The 17,892-nt window shown below is 32.2% G+C and overlaps 1 protein-coding gene across 1 annotated transcript; it reads right to left on the bottom strand.

Annotated features, from left to right (window-relative positions):
* Nucleotides 1–904: 904 nt before the first annotated feature.
* LOC143591381 (transcription factor bHLH94-like) lies at nucleotides 905–4,417 on the bottom strand. The gene is made up of 3 exons (XM_077071602.1): nucleotides 3,986–4,417; nucleotides 1,534–1,941; nucleotides 905–1,013 (listed from the first exon to the last, which is right to left on the bottom strand). The coding sequence occupies exons 1-3, from the start codon at nucleotides 4,400–4,402 to the stop codon at nucleotides 924–926; spliced, it is 915 nt and encodes a 304-aa protein (XP_076927717.1). The 5' UTR covers nucleotides 4,403–4,417; the 3' UTR covers nucleotides 905–923.
* Between the last annotated feature and the right edge of the window lie 13,475 nt (nucleotides 4,418–17,892).

Genomic DNA, 17,892 nt, shown 5'->3' with positions numbered 1-17,892 from the left:
TTGGGTTTTTTTTTATTTTTTATTTATGTCTTGAGTTATGATTTTAATTATTTTTTAAAATTTTTAAAGGGTTTTTTTGATGACCCTAAATCTTTCTTACACTTCTTATTTTTGTTTTCATTTATATTTTAACTTTACCCCTAGAAATATTATGATCATACAAAATATATATAATATATATGCTACTTGCTGGTGAACACTCTTCTAAAATTAACTAACTAATTAAGATAAATTACCTCTTATGATAAAGCAACTATTTCACTATGTGTGACCTTAGTTGTGAAGCTTGGACGAAAATGCTGACGTGTGAGGCCTTCACTCTTGCGTGACAAGGTTAGTTTCATCATTCTATGTAAGTCCAAAGTAATTAATGTTTAATTATTTTTGTATGTGTTATGGTTGCATTAAAAAATTATGATTAGCCGGTCTTAGGTTCAAGTCCGATAAGGCACCTCACCTCTCTCACACACACACATATATATATATATATATACATTTTGATTGTTTTACGTCTTTTATTTTTTTTATTTTTTGTTTCATAATTTTTTTAATTATTTTTTTGATTTTTTGGATGGATTTTCTTTCCATACAAAAATAGTGTGATGTAAATGATCAAGAGTGTACCATAAGATTCGTTGGGAAGGGGTTCCTTTGTTCTCTACCTTTTTGAAGTTCTCTTTTGAACACACACATATATTTCACAACTAGAACGCTATTAGTTACTTGAAAAATATTTAACTAATTCAAATTTTAAAACAGTGAACAACTTTATGATCACCAACTCTCTCTGAATCACGAAATTTGGAAATTAACGTACACAGATAAAGAAAACATAAACTCAACATCAACAGAGAGAGATAGAGAGGGAGGGTAATTGGAACCCTTATTTATTATACAAGCAATAGGGTTATAGTCCGGTTAGGTTAAAGAGCTTGTTCTTCAATTCTTCCCATAATGCAATTAACTGCGGTGGCAATTTCGTCGACTGTACTCAGTTGGCATCCGTCCTCAAGCTGTCGAACAAAAACCACAAAAACCTTAATATAAATAGAAAAGAGTGGTATATTGTATTACAATAGTCATCGCTATTACCTACTGACCGATAATGACTTATATCGACAATTTAATAAATTCCACATAATTGTTCACTTTAGTTGCTAAAATCAATTTTACTCTTAAAAAGAATATTTTTTTCCTAACAAATAATAGGCTAATGTTTAACACAATCAAAATATTGTATTTTTTTTCAAACGATATAAAAGAAAGTTACGGTTTGGCGAAATTACTTATTTGTTATAGTGAATGTAATTACTTCTTTGTTATAGTTAATTGTTCTTAAAAAGTATAAGAGAAAGTATGTAGTTCTGTAATTAATCAAGATAGCATAGTGTGAACCGTTAAAATTCACACCCTTTTTAAAAACTAATCCAATAATACTAAAATGTAGGAGAATATTAATATGAATGCTAACCATTATTTATCATAACACGACAACCAAGTCAACAAAAAAATGATGTGAAAAGTCAAACTAACCTTGACACTAAGACTGTAGAGTACCATATTATCAACGGTAGTAACATTAAGGTGGAGAATTGTGATCCATAAACACTGTAGCTCACCCACCATCCTTAACAGCTGCCTATGGCGTTTCTTTGATAGTATTTTGAGGTTTGCATGGTTCTCCACCATTGTTACCTCAATCTCCGCCATTGCGGGTGCTCTCTTGTCAACCACGTCTGCTGAACCACGACCTTCGTTGGCGGGTCGAATAGAGTATTGTGGAAATGTGAAGAATTCACCAAATGGTGGCGGTGGAGAGTAGCCGTTGTTGTGATTTGCTTGTTGATGCATGGCTCTCTTTTGTACCTCTAGAGATTGTAGTCGTTGTTCTAGCTCCTTCACAAAATTTATCGCTCCTCCAACTATTGATGCTTGATCACCCTAAAAATTAATCATTAGTTTTTATTTGAATACAATCCGTCTGATAATTGATTCGATAATTACTAAAATACATCCAAAACACACTTGCTTATATATACGTACGCACATCGATCTTATTATACAAGTTATATATACAGAAACTGCTTAAACAATTCAGTGTTTTCATGAAATATTGTTGTTTAACATTAAGATAATTAATTGAGTTAAAAAAAAACATATTTGTGATCTCAAATTATTTATAATAAAATTTAGACACATAATGTGTTAAAGATTTTAAGTCATATGTTTCAAACATATTCATAACAAATATAAATAAGTCAAAAAACCTAAATATTTTAAACATAGATATAAAAAAATAATAATAAATATGCCTAAAACGTTCACAACATAAACGAAATAATAAGAGAGAATAGCAAATTAAGGGTTGATAAGTATTTAAATAATTGTTTATATATTTATTGGAATATAGGGTTTTGGTTAATGTTTTAGCAATATATTCTAACATATATCAATATTTAGTGATTGAAAGCTAGGATTTTTCAATGAAAATGAAGGCTTAGACCGGTTCGATCTTCACAAATAACATTTTAGGGAGAACATGTGTGACTCAATAAATAAAGACAATGATCTTTGTGATCTCCAAGTAGCTGTCTGGGTTTTACCACTAGTGGGCCTTCAGACGAATGGGTTTTTCTCAAAACTGGAGTTAACTTAAAGACGCTTAAAGGCCCTAAACAACTGTATAGAGTACCTAGGCAATTATTTATTTTTGTTCTAACAAAAATTATTATGATATGACAAGCATGAATCAAATGAAGTACATTGTTCAAAAAATTAAAAAATATACATATTATATTTTTCTGTTTGTCATGTTTTTTTTCTGAATCAGAAAAAGTCATACCTGAATTAATGTATCATCACTATTACAAAAAGTAAGTTGCACGTATTACAAAAAGTCAGTTGCACGTATTCATATAACATAAACATTTTAAATCAGTTACCGCTGCTTCCTTTTCCAATTATTTTGTCATCATAAAAATGTTTTATATATAGATTACTTAATATGTACTCTTTATCTCTGTAAAATGTAAAAATATATCTGGTGTATATTGGATGTTATACATTAATTCTCATATAGTTATTGCCGTATAATATAAGTGATGGAGTTACATTGCAACAAATAGATTTTTTTATTATGAAATGAATTTACATTTTAAGTTGATAAAAAAATGTTGTTTAAATATAAACTCAATAGAAAACTAATAAAGATACTAAGCAATATTTAAATTGGTTTCCAATATTTGTACTTAATATATATTAGAAAATTAGTGCAATAACTTAACACTACTTCTAACAAAATGAAATTAATAACACTATTCTACTTTTTGCATATTTATTCCATTGTTCCGCACACTAAAAATTTTTAGTAGCACATCTCACTCATATATGAATACATGTTTATATATATTTGTTCAATGATGTGACTCTGTCTGCTCTGCATTTTAAAGTAACATCTATATTCTGTTAATTAATTTCAAAAGTTTGCGTGATGTAACATCTCTTTTCTTTTAAAAACAAAACAAAAATGAAACAGTTTTAATGTACGAAGCATAGGTGGAATTAAGAACCATTTTACCCTAAAGCAATTCCAAAAATCTCAAGACTTCGTCCAAACCCAATAATAATTTAAAATATTTTAATTCATTGCTTTATATTATTTGTGGCAGCAAATGCTAGGTTTAAATAGTAAAATCCAGGAAAAGTTTACAAGTGAAAGAAATGCAGAAAATATATAATACGTTTTACATAAGCTACTTTCATAGTTAAAAAGGTCTTAGGTTCTTTTAAATGATAATTTATCAATAAACATAACATTAATTTTGATGTTTTAATGTTTTATACAGTGCGCTCAATAACATTTAAAATACATATATAAATTTAGTGACCCAAAAAAAAAATGCGCCCAGACCGGGAGTTCGGCTCACCCTTGCCTGAGTTCGGCACCGCATAAACTAATACATATATTAAAAGATATTAGTCTTACCCTTTGAACGTATGAAGATGGCATCAATGATCTGATAACAGCAAGATATTCATTCATCTGTTTCCTTCGGTTTCGCTCCACTGTGATATGAGTCATCCTTTGATTCTCCAATTCTTCTTTGTTCTTTCCACTCTTAGTACGCCGCCGCTTTCTCTTACCCGCCGGTGCCACCTGATCACCGGAGATGCAATCTTCCGGCGAAGAATTAGTAACATAAATGTTGTGGTTATGCATCACAGACGAAGATGAACAGTAATCCATGTTATTGGCAACAACAGTACAAGTTAATGTTTCTTGGCTTTGATAAAGGTTGTTACTTTCCAAAAACCCATAGAAACTTTTATCATCTTGTAACAAATAATCGTACCCCCAAATACCAATTTGATCATGTGGATAAAATACTGTGTCTAGTGCCATTTGTTCATGAACAATATGATCCCTAATATTGATCTTGAATTAGTACCATAAAAGTGTTTTCCCTTTGGAATTATTGGTAGGGTTTGGTGGATTGGTCACATAAGTGGATTGTAATCTCAGTTTATAGGAGAAAGAAACGAACGAAAAACACGAAGGGTTTGATGTGTATACGAAGACGAACACGAACACGAACACTCAAAAGATCAAAACAGAAGCAATGCTTCTCATTATTTGCTTGTTGGTGAATAATATAGAGAAGGCAGGTGGAGATGTTGGTGTGAGTTGGTATATATCTCTCTCTCTTCTGCTTATAAAGACAGAAGAGAATCTTAACTATGTTGCACGTGATAACGTAAGCTGGACCACTAATGTTTCTGGTGTATAAAGGAAGATGAGGTGAGGTGAGAGGGGGAGGGGTGTTTCAGGTTTTTGTTTGATATATAGTACAAAGTAAAATCAGTAAAAGTGTTGGCAATACTTGGCTAATTATGAATTGACAATAATATATATGCTATAGTTTAATTAACCAACAAAACTTTACTTTCAAAATAAATCTAACTAGCATAGTAAACTAGCACGTCTAAGACAATTTAATAAGGGAGTTCCGGATGTCCTTAGCGTTAGATGCCATATTTTCTAAGAACGTACGCAATTAAAAGTAGATCGAGTTGGCATGTGAATCTAAGTAGGGCAGTGGGTATACCCGTCTCCGGTACTATTACATCAGAGAATAGGTATATGACGGTAGACATTCTCAGAAAACCGAAAGGATCAAATTCAATTGAAATAAGGTGCTAGTTAGTTGACAAAGAGAAACATATTTTCAATTAGGTTTGATGAGTGAATGACACTTTTAATTTTTAGAGCTGGATAGCGGTTCCATGAATTGGAATTGTATAAACCTTTTCTTGCAATTATATAATTCATTGACTTGTTATTGGAATAAGACTTAAAATTACCTTTGTGATTCGTCATGTAGGAGGCTGCTGTTAACGACATTTAACGATAATGTCATCGAGGTTGGATAAAGGGTTACACCGACAGCAAAGACAAATCAAGGATTGTTTAACAGTTAAACGATTTGACAAGAAACATATCAAGTTTATTAAGAATAATCAAATCCAGTCGGTGATTATTATTTATGAAATAATAATCAACAAGCTTTGAATTAAAGATGAATATTGAATAAATACTTATTTGAATATTTCAACTATTAACGGGTTCAGTAAACATGGAATACTATATAGTAAACATGGAATACTATATAAGCATTGTTTGATTATCATTTAGGATCACATGTTATTTAGTTAAGAGTTAAATACATGGAAATGAATAATTGTTATTTATTCAGTCTAAATAAATAGTTTGTGGGAAAAGTTAACGTCTATATGAAATGAACGTGTTAATTGTTATAATCAAGTAGAGTAATATATATATATAAGTAGAATAATTATATAATTACATCTTAGAATAATACATAATTACTCTATTACATTACTCTACTTGTATATATAATTACTCTACTTCAAATTTCACAATTAGCACGCTAATTTTATTTGTATTTGATTCAAACCCATTAGTAATCTGCTTAGTTATAATAATTTTTAATTAGTTAATTAATAAATATAAGATAAAGCCTAGTCCGTTAAGGAATGGCCTTTAAACAATAGCATTTGCTATTTATCGGATATACTGGGTATGATTGTTGTTGTTGTTGTTGTTGTTGTTGTTGTTGTTGTTGCTGCTGCTGCGGCCAACTCAATTAATTAGTTGCAAAAATTGCAGAGACTATATGTACAAAGAGCTACACTTGGTCTTCGTTTCTTCTCTGCGCCGCCGATCCTGTGACATTCGTCAATTTTCGATTCGTGTTCATATTGTAAACCCGACCCGTTGGGTCGTTTCGATGTATTAAATATAATTTAATAAAGTGTTTCCCGACATTTAATGTTCTTTATTCGTTGTTCGTTGTTATGTTTATAAATTCCCGAACCTTAACGTTAATCGAGCCGCACGAGTAAAACGCGTAAATAATCCAAAACCGAAGACTTTATAATATAAGGTTTGGGCAAAAAGTGTAAAACTTAAAAACTTATTTTAACTTAAAAGAATTTAAATTACATTTAATAAGTTTGTTAAACATAAGGGGCTGAAACTGTAAATTTTATTTAAATTATAATATTATAACAAACCCTACCCGCCCAGCCCCCCCCCCCCCCCCCTTGCACGTTTTTCCGGCCGGCCGCCACCGCAATGGCCAAACCACCGTAAAATCTATATTTTTTTACAAAATAGTTATATAAAAACGTTTCTCGGTCAATTTTAATCGTTAACTATTTAATTGCGTTTAACATCCGTAAATCACCCCGTAATCGTCGCCGGAAAATCCGGGTAAATCACATTAATGCATTGACGCGTACACGCTCCAATTAGTTGTATAAATAAGGATCTAAGCTTTGTTACAACTCGCTCATAACCTTCTTTCCCTCTAATTCTCTTTACAGTAGTCGTAATAATCCGGCAAAGCTTCGGCTCCGGCGAGTTCTTGTTCTTCACCAAATCAACACCTTTTGAGGTAATTGTAACATGTTTTTGATTAGTTTTGATCCAATAAACAAAAACCCTATACTAATTTAAACACACATGAAACAGAAACTGAGATTAAATTATTAGGGTTTATGTTCTTCATGTGAAAAAGATAAACCTGAAGTATTATATATATATATATATAATGATTCTTAACTCTTAAACGGATATCATTCTAGTTCAACTGGTTAAACTCAATTCCTCTCAACCATAAGACCCGGGTTCGAAACCCGGGTCATGCTCATTTTTTTGGTTTAATAAACTGTATTGTTATTATTATTATTATTAAAATCCATTCCAAAGCTAATAGGATATTTAAGTATTAAAAACCATACTATAAACGAATATTGTCACCAGAGCAGTTGGATAATACCCAGAACTTATACCACCAAGACCCGGGTTCGAAACCCGGGTCAATCTCATTTTTTTTATTAAACATTTTTCCAGTTTATTATTAATTAATAAATCATTTTAATCAATTAATAATCATAATAAATTTATAAAAACCTTTTTAAATTAAATGAAAATTATGTAAATTAACTATAAAATATATCTCACCATTTTACATATAAAAATCAAGTTTCTCGTTTTTATAAGTCGTTATTAAAAATCGTGTAATAATTGCAAAGTAAACTTTAATTCTCTAAAAATCGTTTTGTTAAAGCAACAATTATATTTTCGACTTGTAAACAATAGTTCAAGTTTTTCAAACATATAAACTTTGTTTTCTCGCCATTAAAGTGCTTAAATTGTACTAATAACCAAGTTGTTGTTAAAACATAAATAATAACATAATAATCTAAGAGCCATAAGATTCGTAATAAAATAATAACTATCTTCTAAAACTATCATACAATTAAACAACCTTAAAATCCCGATATAATAGCCGTTAAAAGTCATGTTTATTCTTATTTATAGTTCGTACGGATTGATTGCTTCGGTTCCTTTGACGCCTTCAAGTTATTCTTATTCCTTTTTCACTTCAATTACTAAGGTGAGTTTTTCACCACCCCGTTTTAATGTTTTAATGTTTTGGGGTAGCATATGTATCCTTATAAAGATTCAAGTATTATTTCTTCTATTACAAAACTACAATTCGTATATAGACTTGTGTGTTACTTGTATTACTTGCACGAATATTGCTTGCACGATTGGGAAGCCTCATTAAGTATGATCATACGCCCCCCTTTGCACTTCGGTCCATTTGTATCGAGTGGAAAAGGTCCTCATTATCCAAGTACGTTGGTTGTTACCAATTGGAAAGGACCTTACTTGTGCGATTATCCAAGTACGCTGGTTGTACCAACTGGAAATGACTTACTTGCTCGTTTACCACATGTCTATGAATTGTATGGTTTTTATGTACGTATTTAAACTGTGGAAACTCACCAGCTATATTTATAGCTGACCATAGTTTATACATATGTTACAGGTACCGTGATTAGAGGTTGTAGTATTGAAGACACTCAGATTACTTAGGGTATTTCAATAAAAGAACTATTGTTATGGTTATGTTTTGGTTTGAACTGGTATTGTTACTTTCGAACTTGTGTTACTTGGCTTATTAAATGAATTGATGTTATTATGGTCACTTAATAGTGCCACGTGTGTTTGAGCAATCTGTATATCACACTCGGACGTTTCCGCTTAAGCCGGGGTGTTACAGATCCCCACGCTGTTGGCCCCTCCAAAATTTACAACAATATCCAACAAAGGTAGATTTTAATTTATTTATTTTTTTTAAATAGCTAACTCACACTCCTCTAAAACTACCTCTAAATTTACAACAATATCCATCAAATGACTTGAATCTACACACACACATATATATATACTAGTAAAGCAAAATCATTATTATGCATGTCATTCATCTAGAGTGCCCAACAAGGATGCCAACTAATAATATTACCATTTATAGAATTACTAACAAAGTTGCAAATGTAATTTTAAATGTTGTATTAAATGAGGTTTTTAGATATTTACAAATTATAAAATTTTATTTATCATTATTTATATCTTATTAATTCATAAGACATGTTATTACGTATATTAATAAATTTAACTTTTTTGTTGTATTTCTTAACCGTCCGTGTATTACACGGACTACATCCTAGAACACAATAACTTCAGAGGACATCTTTATTATAGACCTTGATAAGATTAAGATTAACTGAAATTTCTTAGAAAGAAAAAAGATTAATCTATTCATATTAGTATTTAGATTCAAGTAACTTAAAAAAAATACACAATTATATTTAGCAATGCCAGACTAAACCCACGTTTTACACTGCCACATCTCGAGTTTCTAAAGATGAAGAATTAATGACATGCAGTTTGCTATACACACACCGATATGTAATCCCACGCCACATACAAACGGACTTTTGATAACACCCAATTGACGGCCGTCATAGGAGACAAGGGTTGATAGCGTCGCTGGCATTAATATGGCGGTCGTTAATAACTATGAATGAACGATCATCTCCATACAATCAAGACGACCATCAAATTCAAACTAAAATGCCGATTGCCTTCTCTTTTATTTTTATTTAATTTATCATTTTTAATAAATTTATGTTACGATTGCTGCATGGCGTCATGAATTTGGATACAATCCGTATTTTTTAATTACCTTTCAAATAATTCATTTGATGAACTTATTACCAAATTAAATTAGTTCACTTTTTACCTTCTAAATAATCTATCGGATGAACTTAATGATCCAACATGTCTTACAACTCTTGGATCCTAACTCTTCTCGGTGACTAGTTTTTGCGGCATTATTTAGTATCAATCCAACAAAAAGTATAACATGTCTAACCATAAGCATCCCGTACTTTTTACTTCCAAACGATTCATAGGATGACCTTGATAAAAAAAATGTCTTAAAATAAGCCTTTGGATCCTAACACATCACCATAAAATCAAATCCCTCCTCATTTCTACTTTTGCGTGTTTAAAATGCGGGCATTACGTTTTGTTTTTGCCTTGCATTATTTAGTGTCAATCCAATAAAGAACGTAGACATAAACTAGTCCCATGTACTAAGATGCAAGATTTGTCTTACCATATAATCAGCATAAGTCCTCAACCCATATTAAAAAATAAATAAACAAATAACCATCCATTAGGCCTCAACATCTTCACCTAACTTTGGCCATAGACGTTCAAGATTTACATGTGGGTTTCCAACTTTACGCGTTCAAAAATTGACAAACAACTGGCGGGAAAGGCATTCATCAAGTATGTTATGAGTAGCTACAAATTTACCATCAGCGAGATAGGTTTTTTCTGGCTAATAAACGGTCGTCCGATTATCATTCCAAACGCACTTTCACATTTGTCAGATGAATATTTAGCATTAGAGGTAGAATGGGAATGCGAACATTAGCGCAAGTCAAAAATGGTTAAACATAATATGAATTTCGTTGACCCCAAACACCCATGGAATTACTTAGAGCATTCTCAGCACATTTTCTAAAAATATGTGAGAGGGATTTGCAAATTATATGGTATAGTTATAAGTGGTTATGAGTAGAGGAGAGAGAAAATGTTATATGAAAAAGTTAAATTTGGGGTATCATTGTTTATACCGTATAATTTTTAAATATTTCTAAAAGTGATTGTAAGTGGAGGAAAGAGAAAAGATAATGATAAAGGTATAAAAATGATTATTTAATTAAACAGGAGAGAGAGAAAACAATGATTTTTTATGTAATTAATATTATGGTATGAAATGGGCTAGGAATGCTCTTAAGTCTGTTAAGGGTCGTTGTACTATAAATTCTGGCGGTCGCGATGCTCAAGGCTGAAGTCAATCATGTCGAATCAAACACCATGGAATTTAATAGTCGAACGGCCGTTGGACTTGCAGGGCTTGCGTCATAATAGCCAGAAAACAACAAATGGCCGTCACATTGTTTCTCATATTGCCCTTCCAACTTTTCAGCTGGTGTGAGATTGGATTACTTTTCCGGTGTGTCTTTAGCAGCCTGAATAAGATCTTACGAGTAAAGATTGTTATTTCCACTTTCAAAGAAAATATATGAAGTAAAGAAACCATTATAGGGTCCCAAGAAATAAACTGACACAATAGTGTAACTTGAATGCTCTTATGCAAGCTTTAAAACCTTGGATGTAACAATGACAACAGGTTTAAACATTGTCAAACAACTTTTTTTTACATTTACGATCATACCACAACTTTTTTGTAACTTTTTATATGCATGTTAAGCATTATTTCCTAATATAAAGTTTTATAGGTTGTACCATATCTATAATAATATATATAAATGAAAACCCAAAAATCTTATGTGTTGCAATGTGGTCGCTCCTCTTTTTTATGGAAGCCATCAGATTTTTTAATTTTTAAATGAAGGCCTCTCATTGATTTAACCCAAATTCAGGAGTATGGGTCTTATCAAAACCAGACAGCTCTTAAACGGGTTATAACATCTCATTAAATTAAAAATTAATCTTACCAGTTATTTGATATGAAAATCCTACAAAATAGGAATATATTAAAATTTAATATCCAATTTAAAAAGAAAAATATATTATTTATAATTAATAAGCAATTTTATAGTAAAAAACATAAGCGCGTCATAGGTGATCACCAAATCCAGATAGCTTTTAAACGGTTTATAACATATCATTTATTTATAAAAGCCTTTCATCATCAAACCCTAAGTATATTATTAACTTTCTTACAATAAAGAAAATTAAAATTCAAAAAAAAATATTAAAAAACGAAAAATGTAAAACAATCATTATCTCAAGCCATTAGATTACTTTATTTGTAAATAAAAGTTTCTCACGCATTTGACCCGAATTCACGGGTAAAGGTCTCACCAAACCCAGATAGCTCTTAAACGGGTTATAATATCTCATTATATTAAAAAATAATCTTATCAGATATTTGATATGAAAATCCTATAAAATAGGAATATACTAAAAATTAATATCCTATTTTATTTTTTAAAAAAAGATATTATTTATAATTAAGAAATAATTTTATAATAAATAAAATAAACGGGTAATGGGTATCACCAAACCCAGATAGTTTTTAAACCGGATTTATAACATATCATTTATTTGTGAAACCATTTAATCATCAAACCTCAAGTATATTAATTATTAACTTTCTTACAATAAATAAAATTATAATCCAAATATACATGTATAAATATTAAAAACGAATAATGTAAAACAACCTCGTAATACGGGGGATAAAATCTAGTTCAGTATAAAATAAAATATACTTTCCCCTTCAAAGCTGCAATGAGAAATGGTGGTTGCTGTGAGGAGAAGCAACAGCGACTACGTCCCAAGATTCTGCAGATAATGATCAAACGCTAATGGACCAAACTAGACATCAATGAAATATATGTCTTGTGATCGAACATACCAAAATATATATGTGATTTTAGTAAGCAACGCTCGAAAAACGAAACTATATGAAATAGTAGTCTAAACTTAATCGTTTATTAATGGTTGTGTTAAATAATGTTTACAAACTAGACTAAAACAGAAGAAAACTAACTCAAAAACCCTTAAGTTAATTTGTAACTATAACAAATTACCTTGCAATTACGCAGGATTTAATAACATTATTGTATTTCTTATCTAACTACTATGTACAATGCTATTTATTATTTGAATGTTTCGAATATACAATTTCAAAGAAGATTGCGTTAAAGTTATTCTTGAGTTTAAAATTAAATGAAACTAAGTTGATCATACGTATATAACAATACAATATCCATGTTACGCGTTATCTTGTCACAACCACCAATTTGATAATATATATGTTGTCATGAATTATATTGGATTTTATTTGAATTCAGACTATCATGTACATAAAAATATAGCCTAGTAGCCAAATGGGTTCAAGGTGTTGTATATAACAACGACCTAGTTGCAGAAATTATTCTCCTTCATTCTCTATATTTCAAGCATATATTATTTTATAAGCTTTGTCCTACTACAAATTTATGGTTTCTCAAATATATAATATTGTGGAAATTATGCCAAATTCACCGAACGTATATCGTTGAAATATAAAAACATAATAAAATATAAGCAAATGTTAACTACCAACAAATCAAGGGTGCAAATTTCAGAGACACGATCTTCAAACGTAACATCGTCCTTGATACCATATATAAACAAATGTTAATTATTCGCAAGGAATAATTAACCTAGTAAATATTCATTAAATAAGGCAGGTTTTGTTTCCATAAGAACAAAAAAAAAAAAAGGTGTTGATTATATTAACAACTTGCCAAGTTGGGTGTTCTCTTATCGAGCCTCCTAAGGCATTCAACGTTTTGCCAGTTTGTGTTTGGAGTCTTAAATCATATTTTATTGAAAAAATAATGTGAAAATATATTTTAATAATTAAAAATTTATTATTCCATTGGAAACAGTAGTAAGTGAAGACGCTTTAGAACACAACTTAAGAATGTCGTTTTTATGAAAAGTGTTGCCACTTTTTATATCCGCAAAAAGTTTGGAAGATAGTTTTCTATAAAATAATAAGTTAACTGAAATTCTCAAACAATGCGAAATCATTGATATATCATTTCTTCAATTTGTTTGTTTGAATTAATCTATTCATTAGTTTTAAATCTTTATATTCAAAACTAAGTTAGCGTTTGATATGCAGAAATAGAGGGTGGAATGGAATGGCTCATTCCGAGGGAATGAAGAAAAATGTGTTTAGTTGATCGATTAAATGGAATGACCCATTACCTAGTCCATTCTATTCCCTCTAAAATACCCAATTTCATTTCATCCATATCTCATGTTTTTTTTTTCATTCCATTTCCCCTTTCACCTCACCTCCACCACCCTCCCACCACCACCATCAACACCCACCACCACTATCAACCACCACCGCCGCCGCCACCAACCACCACCATGGTTGTCCATCGCCTTTATACCATCACCAACTGCCGCCATCAGTGCCAGCCACCCACCACCGCCACCAACCACCAACATTGTCGTCCACCGCCGCTATTACCGCCACCAACCACTGCCACCCGCACGCCGCCACCATCAGCCATTGCCCCTTCCCCTCACCAGCACCACCCGCCGCCAACCGTCACCGCTACCCACCACCGCCATTGCCACCACCGCTTCCCACCTCCACTGTTACCGCCACCACCCACCCCCAACACCAACACCAACACCAACACCAACACCAACACCACCACTGCCCACCTCCAACCACCACTATCTCTTGTCGCCCAACACCAACCACCATCACCCCCACCAATGTTATGACTGCCACCTACCTCCCACCACCACCCCCACTCACTACCATTTTAGTTTTATTTTTTACTTTTTTCCTACCCACCAAACAACACAATCTAATCATTCATTGCATTCCAATGTAATAATCAAACATCTCATTGGAATGGTAATAACCCATTCCATTACCACGTCTATTCCATTCTATCGTCCATTACATCACCTCATACCAAACAAACCCTAAGGGTTTGGGTGGAGGGAGTCATTAAAGGGTATCATCCAAGGGGTAGTATTCCCTTAGGGTAGACGCCATTACCCTTCCATTTTCCTCGGACAGTGAGTGTGCTAGGGGAGTATTCCCCGTGAGAATTGGTTCAATATAACCGTTGAACCGTTCTTCTTTAAATTAATTCCATTAAATAAATACCCCTTGTTTCCTATTTACTATTTAAATCTCCATCTCTTCCAATTTTAACACACAATATTCTACAACTTTTACATTGAGTAACCAAATCGCCAACGAATTGCGTATTGGAGATGGAGACGTCAAGAAGTAGCGTTAGCTAAGGTTTGGGCCTATGTTTTCGAAGACATGGACCTCATGGAGCAACGAACGTTGGGTTTTTTGCCACGAGTTTGGAACTATCTTGTTTTGGAAGGAGGATCAAACGATCGTACACAACACCAAGTGTGTTCAAAATGGTGATATGGTCGGACAAATTAACCCTCGCGATAACGGCACGTCTAAACTCATAACAAAAATCAAAACCAATAGAATTGGGAGTAGTATTGTAATCTATGTTTTATTTAATAAAATGTCGTTTAATTATTATGTGTTTTTATCTATTTTTGAGTTTTTAAATTATAACTTTTGAGTTATTCTAAATTAAATAAATAAAAATTTTTAGGGTAGTTTGGGTGTATCATTGCCAGCCCTTAGGGTAGTCAAGGGTAGTTGAGGGTAAATATGATGTGACAATGCATGATTGGTCAGTGTCAATGGTAGTTTCACTACCCTTAGGTGATCACTCCCTCCACCCTAATTATAATAAAAAGTATGGTTTTTGTAAAAATGATAAGAAGTAAATTAGTCCATAAATTTGGGCATGGATTGTTGAGATTAATTTATGGATGAAATCAAGTATTACATTAGGGGGAGGGCATAATAGAGATAACACATTTGTTTACTTTCTCTCTTCGCATTCAAGGCACATATTAATTTCCTTATCATTTTTACAACGTCTATAACTTTTTATATGATATTTAAAAAAATCACAATAATAACGAGCATTCTTTTATCTTTTATTTGGGTACCATATTGCTATATAAAAATTAAAAAAAAATTAGTGGTCTTTTTACAAATTTTGATATACAATTGTGTTTTTCATTTTGTTTTTCCGTTGTGCGTTTTCCATTGTGTTTTTTCATAATATTTTCCATTGTGCTTTTTCCAATGATCTTTTCTGAAGACTATTTTTCGGCAACTTTACGGCCAAAATTTACGACGAGTTTTCCAGCCAAAATTTCCAGCAACTTTCCCAGTGAAAATTTCTGGCAACTTCAGATGACTTTCCCGATGAAATTTTCCGACAACTTTGCCAGCGAATTTCAGGCGAGGTGGTGGTGAGTGGTAACGGTTGTTGTGGTGGTTGATGGTGGAGTGTTGGCTTTTTAAGTGATGAGAGAAGATGTAAGTGGATTTTTGAGATTAAAGTATTGGAGCAAAATGTTCTCTTTCTAGGCATTCTAGGAAAATCAAACTTTGTATGTGAATTTAATCTTCAAAGTTGATACTAATCATTTTTGCATTTTCATCATTTATAATTACATACTAGTCCGGTACTCGCACGATGCGGCGGGGCATGCATCACATTGTGAACGTGTAGTCGGTGTTACTATGTCAGTACGCGCGTGACCTCACAACAGTACGCATGTAACTCGACAATATTATGCTCGTTATGCAGCATTAGATGCCCAAACGGCGTCGGTAACCGCGTCATACGACGACTATACGCGCGCAACGTGATGTCAGTGCCCGCGCAACGCTGCATTGAACGCATTTTAACCCGCAACTCATTCCAACTCGACACTGTTCTAACCTGATACCAGTTTTGACTTGACACCTATCAAAACGAACCCGACCTAAACCGCATTAACCTTTTTTGTATCAACCCGTTCTGACCTAAACCCTTTTAGACCATGGCCCGAACCCGCGCGACTCAACTCGTTTGCCGGTCGTTACTGGTAATTATCTAACACGTTAAGTTTTCAAAATATAAAAAATAAGCAATACCATAATCAAATTAAAGAGAATAAAATACTCATTATGGTATAATTTTTTATAAAATATAGATTAACGCGTGAAAAAGTTATGACCGTTTAAACGTCACGGAGGTAGTTGACTTAAAATAAGGATTATATTTTAAATGAATGAATTAAAATTAACCTTATATGATGCCTAAAGACAAAATTGTTCCTTGAATATCTTAATCTTATGCATTATAGCTTGTATCTAAACCAAAAAATCGTGCACCTTTTACGTTTTAAAAGATCCTTACCATTTGCTTTTTATATAGTAGATAATGTAATTGTGTTAAAAGTTGCACAAATATACTATTTACTTTAAAAATAGCACACATATTTTATATTACAATCAAACATAATTAACTAATTAATACTAAAGCACCTTATCTAACTTAATAAATAACAAACTATTCATTGTCAAATGTTATAACTCTGGAAGCTCAAATACTTTTTTCAGATCCCACTTTTCTTACTTATCATTTTGTAATTTCTAAGTTTACAAATTACAAAGCTAAAGAAAAATGATTTCAATATGAAACACGGGTGACCTTTATTCAACACTTGTAATATGTGTATTAATTTCTTACTTTGTTAAGTATAATATATTAGTTCAAATTTGTTATGTAGATGATATTTAATCGTGATTACCTTTAGAATTTAGTACATAGATGGTCCATATAGTTTGTACAAAGTAACATGATTACCTTTAGAATTTAGTACATAGATGGTCCATATAGTTTGTACAAAGTAACATGTTTGAGTATTATTTTTAAAAAGTTGAATGTTTAAGGTATGTGGAATTGTGGATTAAATTTTGTATGAAGTTTGAGTTTTAAGACCAACATCTAAGACACTAATTGTGTAGTTTACGTAAAATAATAATATCCCTCACTTGTGGCCTAGTGGTAAAAGGCTTGGGTTCTCCAGTGGAGACTCAAGTTCGAATCTCACTTGTGTCATATTTGGGTGGATATTGGCAATGAAGGATTTAAGCTAGGCCTTGTGTAAAGGTTGTCATTTTGAATCCTGAGCCCACCCGGGTTTTCGTCCCACCGTGTGTTACGCCAGAGAGTTCTACTCTTGTGATGGCACAACGGTTGTCAAGTGGCAGTCGGCGGTATGGTTTCCCAAGGGAACGCCCAAGCCAAACTCTGAATCCCGCATGAGCCCGGTTAAGACAACATAGTCTGGCCAGAGTGGGGCATCGGGACTCTCTAAATTTGAAGAGTGCGGTAGCCTAAATATAAGAAAGTCGCCGTTCTGAAAAAAAATAATAATGATGATGATGATGATGATGAAGATGATGATGATAAAAAGATTTAAAGAAGTCTGAGAAAACACCATGC

The sequence above is a fragment of the Bidens hawaiensis genome, unplaced genomic scaffold, assembly GCF_021521415.1.
Source record: "Bidens hawaiensis isolate Kalapana, Puna unplaced genomic scaffold, B.hawaiensis_p1.1 tig00039597_1, whole genome shotgun sequence".
In the NCBI taxonomy this organism is placed as follows: Eukaryota; Viridiplantae; Streptophyta; class Magnoliopsida; order Asterales; family Asteraceae; genus Bidens; species Bidens hawaiensis.
This window is presented reverse-complemented; position numbering and strand designations above follow the sequence as displayed.